Below are 11,635 nucleotides of genomic sequence, written 5' to 3'. Positions count from 1 at the left end.
GACATCTGTATGAAGCTCTTACTTTCCTGGCATCTCCGAGGTACACTGTACATTGAAGGAGAATGTGTTCCACTGCAAGACAAACCTCCACAAAAATCTCTGCCACCGCCGATCTTCCAAGCCTGAACTGTTCAGCAGCATTTTTGTAGAAGCAAGGGTTGGCCTGCTTCCAAGTGGTTACAGCTACCCTTTTCTCAACACTGACCAGAACCCACATAGCTGTGTGTTCCCTTTGTAGTGCAGGATTCAACTCAGCCTCAGTCTCAAATAGGGTGCTTCAAGACATCCTGAAGTATTCTATCCAACAGGCATCGTTCCAGACCTTGAGAATGAAGTTCTCCCACCAATTCTTGCTTGAAGGTTGAACCCAGTAGCGGCAGACGATCAAGGGCATTCTCACATGAGCAACATAGTCAGCATCATGTTCAGGTTAGTTTGCAGTCTGGCAGAAAAATAATCTTGACGCCTCTGGAAAAATCCAGGCACAAGCAACCGAGACCATCTCCGCTTTGCTCGCTGAGCCTGAGTGAGAGTCAAGGCCCAATGAGCAGCACATATAAAACTAAGAAGGAGTACAGTTAGTTCCGTGTTCTCAATGAGGGCACTCGAATTCTGGGCAGGATCCATGGAGTAACGAGGGAAATGAAATTGACTCAATCTAGCATGAAATATACTGAGAAAATATGTGAATGGACCACCCACTAGGGTTCACAGGAGCACACATGTGTGAGACAATGAAAAGAGAAGGGGGAAAGGGGGCGGTGCCTCATCCACGTTACAAGTAAAGGAGCAACCAGTGGCGGTGATCGGAGAAGCATGAAGTTTGCGTTTCAAATAGTAGATATACCGCAGTGTGCCTTTCAATGATGTTACAACAAAAACACAGGAACGGGACAGAATGGGCAGTGTGTGCCATTGCAATAAAAACCGTAAAAGTACAGTGCAGTACTTGAAGCATTGTTGATGGAAGTGTAGCCTCGGCCTTGGCTTCCCGGAGGGCCTGCTTCACAACTTGTGAAAACCAGAATGAATGTTCACCCACTTACTCTGATAAGCTGAGTGAGACTGATCAGGGCTGGCCCTAACATTGGGCGGAGTGAGGCGGTCATGCCAGGCAGGAGGTTCTCACCTGAGAGGCAGCAGAGAGGTATTGGAGGAGAACCCTGTGGGCCATACAGCCTGCCCTGCAACCCTACATTAGTCCGCTGCCTTCAGGAGTTGTGGAGGATGCTGCCCCATTGTCAGTGTTGAGGAAAGATTCAATGACCAGCCCAGTCAGCTTTTGGACATGGAATGGGAGGGGTCTCCATCTTGTCCATTGCCTCAGACAGCAAAATGTCTTGGACAGCCCTGATTCTATTTTCTCATTGACCGAACTGTCGTCTGTTGCCTGTTGATATGTGAAAGGAAATCCAGCAAGTGATGGATGAACAGAAAGAAGAAAGCATTCTACCCACCCAGAAATAAAGTACCAGCGGTTCCCACCAAAACAGGTGTCATGGCCTTAATCAGGCAGCTCACTTTACATGGTTCAAATGGTGTGTGTTGGGGGGAAGAGACTTGGGCACCAAAAGAAAAGGTAAAGGGGGCAGTGCCAGAGTGGAGAGGTCATAGGCAGGATGGGGACCAAGAATATGTGAGATATATAGACAAACACACAGATAGCACACAGAAAGAGATTCTTCCTTGGAAACTACTGATAAGAAAATACAAATCTTCATGATAAAATTTTCTAAGTAATATTTACTTATTTATTTATTTCACAATGGTTTGTCAAAGCTGCTGAGGGGGGAAAGAACTTAAGGGACAATTCACTGTACACATACATTGGTCTGGGCCTTTAATTCATTCTTGATGACCAACCAAACCCAAAGTATTCTAAACTGGAATGAATTATGTGTAGGGACACGGAAAACAAGGAGGTTCTCCACGTTCCAACTTGAAGCTTGGTCAGACTCATGGTGATATCAGATTGCAAGGATCTTTTTTTCATCATATTTTATAAAATCGCGAAGTACCTGGGTGTGCATTCAAAGGTATGTAATCTTATCCCAATGATTAAATACTCTTTCTGCACTTTTTAAAAATATACATTTTTCATGCATATTTTTCTAATGTATGTGTTATAAAAAGGTATGTGTTTTTCAGACATATTTCCCCCCCACCCCCACCCCCTGTGAACAAAATTAGAGGCCAAGGAGTGCAGATTACACTCACATTCAGGTTCAGGAGGTGGGAATGGGTAAATAATTCTCGTCCGAAGCAAACTGAAACAAGAGTCTTATACATCCCTAATTATAAGATGCTGCAGATGGAGGCCAGAAGGATATTTAATCAGAGCTTTATCTTTATGAGCTGCTCCCGATGGTTCAACTCAGGCCTCAGAACAACCATGTAGCATTTAGGGAAAAAGATGAAACTCAGCAACCCAGCACTCGAGGCTAAGATGGAGAATATCTCCACAGCTACCATGCATCTCCCCTTGCTGCTTAAATATGCTGGAACAAAGGATAACCAGACACTGCAAAACACCAGCATGCTGAAAGTGATAAATTTTGCTTCATTGAAACAATCAGGGAGTTTCCTCGCTAGAAAAGTGACAGTAAAACTAACAATAGCCAGGAAGCCCATGTAGCCCAGGACACAGTAAAACATCGTAGCTGAGCCCTCATTGCATTCCAATACAATTTCTTCCATTTCTGCATGCATATCAATGTCTGGGAATGGAGGAGAGGTTGCCAACCACACAGTACAAATGCCTGCTTGAATGAGGGAGCAAGAAAGAACAATGGAGCTGCCCAGGCCTTTCCCCACCCACTTCCTCATCCTGGATCCTGGCTGGGTGGCCATGAAAGCCAGAACCACTGTGATGTTTTTTGCCAAGACAGATGACACAGCCACTGAGAAAATTATGCCAAAGGTAGTTTGGCGGAGGAGACATGTCACCCTCAGGGGTTGGCCAATGAATACTAAGGCACAAAGGAAACACAGCAAGAGGGAGATGAGAAGAGTGTAAGTGAGGTTCTGGTTACTGGCTTTGATTACAGGGGTGTCATGGTGCTTTATAAAAATTCCTAGCACTAAAACAGTGATTAAAAAAAATGAAAGAGCACCAGTTGTCCAACTGAGCCCAAGAGGTTCTTCATAAGACAAGAAAGTTATAAGCTTTGGAATGCATGAACTGCGGTGCTTATTTGGATAATGATCCTCTGGACACTGGTGACAGTCAGTCATATCTGAAAGTTAGAAGATGTATTTTCAGTTATACAGATATTCCATATTGTAAGTATCTTAAAGAACTCACTTTAGTGGGAAAGTGCCTACAATAATGAATCAAACTCATAGATAACCATTTGCATGGGCATCCACATACAAACTGATGTAACTGTATATTGCTTTATTTGTGTGAAAAAGGGGTGGCACCTTTAGGGAGCAACCCTATGTCCCCTGGACAGTGTCTGTGACATAGGATCATTTGGTTTCTGGGATTGGAGGTCGGAACCAGGGCTCCAATCCCAGAGCCCAGAAACCGCACTCCCTGCCCTAACCCCCGCATAGCCAGCACAGTTCTCTCCACACTGGCTGCGTCTCCACGCTCGGAAACAGCATGAAGACAGGGAAAAGGGAGTAGTCCTAAGGGCGGGAGGGACTACAGAAGCCATGTTACACAGCTTCCTATGCACATCCTGGCCTCCTTCCCTCCCCCTCCCCAAAGCCGTGCCTAAATCTGAACATCTTCATAGTACCCACCATCAACATTCACTATTTGTCTCACCTAACAACTCTTGAATATAGTAACCTTTCCTCATGGGAGTGTTGCTCCAGCCCCTTGATACACCATTTCACCATTTCCTACACCACTTATGGCTCTACAATATCCATTTTTGTGGTACTGTGATCAGAATTATATATATTATTGCAAGTGTGGTGACATCATAAATCTGTATAAAGGCAGTATGATATTGGCAGTTTTATTCTTCATGCCTTTCCTAATGATTCCCAACATGAAATTAGCATTTTTCACAGCAGCCGCACACTGGGTCAATATTTTCATTGAGCTACCGACCAGAAACACAAGATTTCTTTCCTCATCCACCAACACCACCTGATAGTGTGAACCCCCCATAGTATTTGAAAAGTGCTGTATGAGAAAATTCTCACCGTTCTGGACAGAAATCTTCCCTTCTGGACATGGAATGCAGTTGTAGCAGCAGAACGGCTCCCCCTCCTTCTTTTGCTTGCTGTGGCCAGGCTGGCAATGGCCGTTACACACAGAGATGGGCTGTGCCTAATCCAGGAAAGACAGAAGAGAATGGTAAACTGCCTATTCCACCAACGAAATATGAGAATCTTCAGGCGAATGGGTTAGAATCCTTAAGGTTCAGAAGCGAACATGATATAATGCAATCAGCTTCTGTGGGTTTCCTGATTGTGAGGTGCACGTCTTCAATAGAATATTTTACCTTTAAAACAAAGGCCAAAAGCAAATATTTCCATGGATTAGATGCCTAGCCCATTGACTCAACCCAAAAACCCAGACCAATTTGCTTGGGAGTAAGCTCCTTTGAACTCAGTGGGACTTACTTCTGAGTAGTCATATACAGAGGGTCGCTGTTATACTTGCACACTTCATGATATGAAATATTGGAAGTGTCTATGTCTGGACCGAGGTGTTGAAGATGTTAGTTAGTGTTCCTCCTGTCAAGATCCTACAGTCCATATGTCTGATAGGTTAAAATAAAAGAACCTGAAAGGAATCCAGACCCTTCACCTCCTCAGTGGGCCTGAGAAATTCAGGGATAATTTGAGTTCATGCTTAAATAGGAGATATGTGAATGTAGAGGGAGAGAAAGAGAGATTCTCTTTGGACTCTAATACATGCTTAAAAATGTATCCATGCATCATGTCATGCGAGATAACCCCTTTGAACTGCCACACCTTATTCATAATTGACATGCTTCCCAAACGCCTGCATTCATTCAGGTCTTACCTGGTGAAATGAGCTGTGCCATACAATGTCATCTTCGTTAAGGGTCAGTGCTTCGGCTACTGGAGCTTGGGGGTTTAGCCTTCCAACTTTTAGTCTAACAAAAGAATGGTTTGGAAATATGACCCAATTTATAACATCAAAGTCTGTTATTAATACTCCATTCTGGTCAAAGGAAACCTTGTCCCCAGCACTGTTGTTAAAAGACACTTGTTTCAGAAAGTGGTGGAGCTAGATTGAATATGAAAAAGAAGTCTTTAATAAAAAGGATGCAACAAGAAACGGAATCATCTATCTATCATCTATCTATCACCTCCATCCTGATTGTTCTGAAAGCTTACATCTTGGATGCATCACTCCTTCATTTTGAAGGAAAGGGTGCACCAGTCGAAGCAGTGACAAAATACACCCAGTGGCCTCATTTCCACTTTGGGGGCCAAAAATGCTCCTGGGATGGAACAATGCTACAATATCTTACGATCACATTCCATCTTTTTTTTCCCAAAGGGCAATGTCTGGCTCCATTTCCAAATGAAGAGGTGGAATATGCAACCCTCACCCACTTCGTAAACCAATAGCGTGCCCGCCCGTGTCCCCACCTATGGAAGATCTGATCTAGGAAAGAATCTAAAGCACTGGGAGGTTGCTACCAAAGACTACCCACGTCTACTGGTCCAGAATAAGCATTTCTGGCTATCTTTCTCAAACATAAGGAAAAGCCCTTTTGCTAAGATGTGTCAATCCAAATTCCGATTCTATTTTAAATCACATCATGCTGGCTCCATGACGCTCAGTAAGTAGAAACAGCTTAGCCTCCTTTCATTCATCACCCATTCAAACAGAATCTGTTTGGTACACAAATTAATACCTGTTGAGTTACTCAGAGATGGTACTCATGCCCCATGAGTTGGTTTGATATTTGTATGCAATGGTAAAGTTACCAGTGACAAAGCTGTGGAAGAAACAGGTCTGCAGTGTCTTCTTGAAGATCTTGCTCCAAGTATTGCCAGCAATGGTGCGAAATACCCACACTATGATAGCTACCAGGTTGCTGAAAAAGATATATGGACTTTCTGAGCACTCGAGTACTTAACTGCCATGGCTGGTGTTTCTGAGGGTTCCATCTCTCTCTCTCTCTATTGCTGCTCTGCCTGTATATGCGGAGGAAACCATGGCATGTAAAGCATGAGCCAAAGCATAGACAGCATTGTAGATGCTGTAGCTGTGGCCTGTAATGTGCTTTTCAAAAACATGCTCAGGGAGGTTCTCCAGCCTCTCTTCCCCGGTGCAGAGATCTCCAGTCATAGCGGCCAAAACAGAATTTGAGGTGACACAGCCAAATGCAAATGCCCAGAAGTCTCCGATAAAACCATCTTCCTGTGTGCTGTAAGGATTTCTGCTCTGAAGGAAGGGTTGAAATCCTGGTAGTTCGTTGGAGTGGACGGCAAAGGATAGAGCACCTTGGAATACATGGATATTCTTTTTCCAGGTCTGCACATTGCCATATGATTTCAATTCTAGCTGGGCTGTCATAATCCACACTTTACCAGTTGCCATTCGTATTGTTTCTTTAATATCTGAGAGAGATAAGATCCAGTTCAAAATCGACATGGAACGAAGATCTCCGAAGTAGAGAAACACTTTGGCTGTGCTTTTGATAATTCTGTCACGCACTTTAAATGACCATTGTCTAATATCTCCGAACACATTGTCCATACCTAGATTGTAGATTGTGTCTATGAAGGCAAAGCAGAAGCCATGCTTGGAAAAGTGTTGAACCACAACCTGCTTGATCCATTCTGAATTAACTCCAACTGAAGTGAATAATCCGATCCATGTCCACTTGAAATGGAGAAGCACATGCAGAATCACTCTGTACTGATAGGCTTCATTTGGGACCATTTGGTAGGAAGGAATTCCTTGGGTGCTATCCATCATCACTGAACCATATAAAAGCTACACATAGATTGGGAGTAGGTGGATAGACAGAATTATTTTCAAAGTGAATTAACAGGTTTTTTTTGCTGTCTGCATGGGATTAGTCCCTATCTGTTTATCAAGGCTAGGTAACCTTTTGTGGCCTGCAGGTACAGTTGACATTTTGACAAAAAAAATGTCCTGGGCACCACCACAAATTGCTATGGAAGCTCAAGTGTTGGGAGCAGCCCTTCTCTGAATTTTCTCTTTTCTCCCCACCCCCCACACTTCTGGATTTTTATTTTATTTTTTGTCTCCCTTTATAGGTTCTCACCTGTCTTCCCTCCATAAGCCATTTTTGGAAAGGGCACCCTTTCCCCCAGCTCTGTTAAAGTCAGTGGAGCAAGATTGATTGCCAAAATGATGATGATGATGATGATTTCACCTGGAGCAGGGAGTAAGCCTATCCATTGCCAAGGACACCGCTGTACCAAGGGTTCTGAATGGGGTGGGCTTTCCTCCTCAACACATTTCTTTCAGGCAGGACGCATTTTCCCTCACCTCACTTAAAGTTAATGGAGTGCTCTTGTGCCATTGACTTCGCTAAAGGTAGGAGGAAGTGTGGGGATTATGGCCACACCCTGGAGAGTTTTTGGGTCTGCAGGCACCTAGTTGCCAAGCCCTAATACACAAGCAAGTGCCTCCTGATTTTAACTTGAGATTCTGCTGTGGCTTGTGTTGTATATTCTGGTGTGACTTACAGCAGTCTTGCATTTTATAGAGAAATGGTGGTAAGTAAGACAGCCTTTAGTATTGGAGGCAATAAACACAGGCTAGAGCCAGCTTAGAACGTACTGTATTAGTGCTTTTATACACATCATCAGAGAAGGTTTCCTGAAACTGTTTAACTAAAGCTGTGTGTATGAGAGTAAGTATGTGATAGCATGGGATATTGTTACTTGCTTCTTCTCTTGGAAGGGCACACACTTCTTGTTGCAGAGGCAGAAGGGAAGAAGGGAGAAAGAAGGAAGAGGAAGGGGAGAGAAATGGAAAATGAACTGATCAAGCTACAGACAACAAGGGGATGAACAAGACAAGCGGCTGTTGATGCAACACATTCTTTATCTCCCTCCAGTGTCTGGATTCTGGAAACATGTGGAACTGTTCCTATTATCCAAGAGTTTTTAGCTTCTTTATTGCTATATAAAACACTATGTATACTTTAGGGGTGTACGAAACCCACTTACCGTTCTGTTCCTGGCACCTGTGGGGGGGGAGGCGATCCATCCCTCCCCTCGGAATCCTCCCTGGCCAGTTCCACTGTGCGGTGAGTTTGCAGAGCGTCCAGCCCGGCCCATCTGCAGCCAGACTTCTGTCTGCTGCTGAGCTGCGGCCACAAATGGCATCCAGCATAGGATGCCATTTGCATCCTATTTTGTTGTTTTCCTGATAGGCTACATAAATATTTATGTAGCCTATCACCAAAAAGAGCAGGGATGCAAATGGCATCCACTACGCCAGATGCCATTTGCATCCACAGTCAGGGGAAATGGACTGACAGCAGCAGTGGATGGACCCGGACCAGCTGGCAGCAGGTAGGGTCCATCCGAGGAGGATTTTGGTGGGTGGTGTAGGGGAGTAGTCCATTCCACCATGGACTCCGGGGGGCTGAATCTGGCATCATTGGAGTCCGTGGCCGATTCCTCCGCCATCCCTAGTATACTTCCCTTTCAAGTGCTGAACCTTTCTAGAAGTCAGTTCTTTTCTCTCTCTCAGTGAAATGAAATGTAATGCCTCATCTCATATGTATCTGTTCAGACTTTACAGTCATCTTCAGAGACCCTCCTTTGGGTGCCCCTCCCTCCAAAGGAGATTAGGCAGGTCACTACAAGAGAGAGCATTCTTAGCGATTCTGCCTCACTTTTCTTTTCTCCCAGACATTTTCGCGTTTAGGAAGAGGGGCTTGGACGAAAGGGTGGTTTTATATGTTTTATTCCAACGTTGTTGTTTTGTATTGTGTTTTATACTTTTAGCTTTTGTATGGTGTTTTATTCTTTTAGCTTTTGGAATCCACCCAGAGAATGCTTGATATTGGGGAGATTAAAAATATAATCAATAGACAAAATAATTAACGAAATAAATCCCCCCTTTTTTAGGTTACAGAAGAACATTACCTGTTTAGTAGCAAATTTGTTCTTGCTTCAGGCACTGAATGCTCATTTGAGTAAAGCAAGAGGGGAAATTTACTCTTTACATAGGAACAATAGTTTGATTCTATTGTGGAAGCTCTTCTCTAAATGCCTTTCTTATCAGATGTGTGCTGTGTAACAACCAAGGGATATTTATGTATATTTTAGTGGTGGCGCCTGGTAGTGGAAAGGAAAAAGGAAAGATTCCTCCTGTGCATGTGTCGGGTCATTACTGACCCCTAGAGGGAAGCCTGCTTACGCTGGCGTTTTCATGGCAGACTATAGCGGGGTGGTTTGCCATTGCCTTCCCCAGTCGTGACTATCTTTCCCCCAGCAAACTGAGTACTCATTTTTACCGACCTTGGAAGGATGGAGGGCTGAGTCGACCTGAGCCGGCTACCCGAGATCCGGATTCCACTGGGATCAAACTCAGGTCATGGGGAGACTTTCGGTTGCAATACTGCCACCTACCACTCTGCGCCACAATGTGTCTGATTCCTGTATTAGTTTTTTTTTTTTTTTTCTGTGTCAAGTTAATAGATTTTAGTTCAGGAAATGCTGTACTCTAATTCAGGTCATAAGCTGTTTCCTCATTTTATCATTAATGCAATGGTATGATGGCATATTATAGAGTTTTATGGTGTAAACCAGTTATAGTTTTTTTATGTGTTGTTCACTGCCCTGGGATCTATAGGATGAAAGGCAGTACACAAATGTTTTAAATACACCTGATAACACAAAATAAACTTTGGTGTAAGTATGGAAAAATCGATTGGTTCTCATACATGACATCAGAGGCTCAGAATTGGCTCCTTGATCATTCAGCTATGGAAAACGAGTATATGCACTTTCATTCATGGTTGTGGATGTGTTTTACTTATCATCAGTGGTGTTGCTCGATTTGCCATATTCTTTAGGGGTTGTTGGTGTGCAGAGCTTTGGCTGCTACAATGAAAGAGTAAAGTGATGACCATCGTTAAGATGATCCTGGAGATGTTCTCATTTGTAATGGCAGTTCACTCATGAGTAACAGAATTCAGAGTCTCAATGGCCAGGTTCTGGTAAATTAACAAGCCCACTGTGTACAAAACCAAGAGCCAGAAATCTAGATCATAGCAGGCCATGGGCTTGGTAGGAGATATCGAGCTGCGGTGCCAGAAAACTAGGGATGTATAAGACTTCCATCTGGGGGGTGAAACCGCAACAAATTTTTTCTCCAGTTCGGCCTTGCGGATTCCATTCATTCCCTCCCACCCAATGATGGTGACTCAATCTGTAGCAAGTCTATTCAATAATGGATTCCCTGCTTTATTTTTTTTAATGGCTGTGATTTGTAGAAATTTTACTCCCCCCCCCCCCGCTCAGGGTTTGTACAAATGGGGTTGTGGTTTTTTTTTTTTAAAAAAGACGGCAATCTTGTGCAAGCGCACCTGATTGCAAGTCCACCTGTCCACTATGTAGCTCTGCAGAGATGTACTCCACTCTTGTAAATATTCTTGGCAGTTTCCTCCTTTCACCACACATCATCACACAGGGGAGACCAGCCTGATCCTACACATCAGCCAGAGAGGGGGGAGCTGCAGGGAGCTCGCTCCACCCCTCCCTGCTAGAAAGAACACACAGCTCCAACTGACAGTTCCTTGGGACTGCAGACTCTGGCCTCATCCATTGGCTAGAGAACCGAGGGCCACTGGGGGGCTGCACCTCCTGCCTCCCGGGAAGAACATCATCACAGGGGGGAGACCAACCTGGTCCTACACATCGGTCTTTGGTGTATTTGCTCCCCTCCCCCTCCTTCCTCCCTTTTCCTTTTGTGTCATGTCTTTTAGACTGTAAGCCCAAGGGCAGGGACCGTCTTAATAATTAATATTCATCTTTGTAAGCCACTCTGGGAGCCTGTTTCGACTGAAGAGTGGGGGGAAAATTAAAGACCTTCTTCAGGAGACAGTGGAAAAGCCATGAGGAAGAAAGAAGAAGGTATGTGGGCACACTACTTTGCCTGCTTCCCCTTCCATTCACAGAAAAGGTGTTACCAGTCCAGGACAATGCCATATAATTACTGCCCACCTTAAAAGAATGGGACTGGCAGTCAGAACCCTCAGAAAAGCCCTACCTCTGCTAGGGATGTCAGAGAATTCCACGATAGATGGTGGTGAGGCCCAATGCCAGTGCATTCGGCCCCCCGAAATCCATTGGGGAAAGAAGCCCCCGCCCCCCCCCACGGAAGGCATGAGGGACGAAGTCCCTGCCACCCCCACCCCATGAAAGGCACGTGAAACGGAGCACTTACCTGCTCCCATCTGCTCTGCTTTGCGAATGGCGGCCGTCCTGGCCGCCATTCACTTCCTCCTCTTCCTAACCATGATAGGCTACATAAATACTTACATAGCCTATTACAGCTAATGCAGGTACGCCATTTGCGTCCCTGCAGAGGCCGTGATAGGCTACGTAAATATTTATGTAGCCTATTGGGACTCACTACAGGGACGCAAATGGTGGTGGCAACGACAGCCGCCATTTGCGTCCCTGCAGGGCTGCCCAG

General features: G+C 44.6%; 1 protein-coding gene across 1 annotated transcript; it reads right to left on the bottom strand.

The window, feature by feature from the left end:
• Positions 1-1,724: 1,724 nt before the first annotated feature.
• On the bottom strand, positions 1,725-11,440 carry LOC146341848 (vomeronasal type-2 receptor 26-like). Its single transcript, XM_084808429.1, has 4 exons — positions 11,384-11,440; positions 4,991-5,084; positions 4,162-4,288; positions 1,725-3,236 (listed from the first exon to the last, which is right to left on the bottom strand). Exon 4 carries the CDS (start codon positions 3,232-3,234, stop codon positions 2,335-2,337), a length of 900 nt encoding a protein of 299 aa, XP_084664555.1. The 5' UTR covers positions 3,235-3,236; positions 4,162-4,288; positions 4,991-5,084; positions 11,384-11,440; the 3' UTR covers positions 1,725-2,334.
• Between the last annotated feature and the right edge of the window lie 195 nt (positions 11,441-11,635).

This window comes from Heloderma suspectum, chromosome 6, assembly GCF_057233095.1.
Source record: "Heloderma suspectum isolate Gila_16-S chromosome 6, 16-S_ref, whole genome shotgun sequence".
In the NCBI taxonomy this organism is placed as follows: Eukaryota; Metazoa; Chordata; class Lepidosauria; order Squamata; family Helodermatidae; genus Heloderma; species Heloderma suspectum.
This window is presented reverse-complemented; position numbering and strand designations above follow the sequence as displayed.

Bases quoted from the DNA above. Each gene is read 5' to 3' on its own strand.
- LOC146341848 (XM_084808429.1), bottom strand. From the start codon at position 3,234: ATGACTGACTGTCACCAGTGTCCAGAGGATCATTATCCAAATAAGCAC.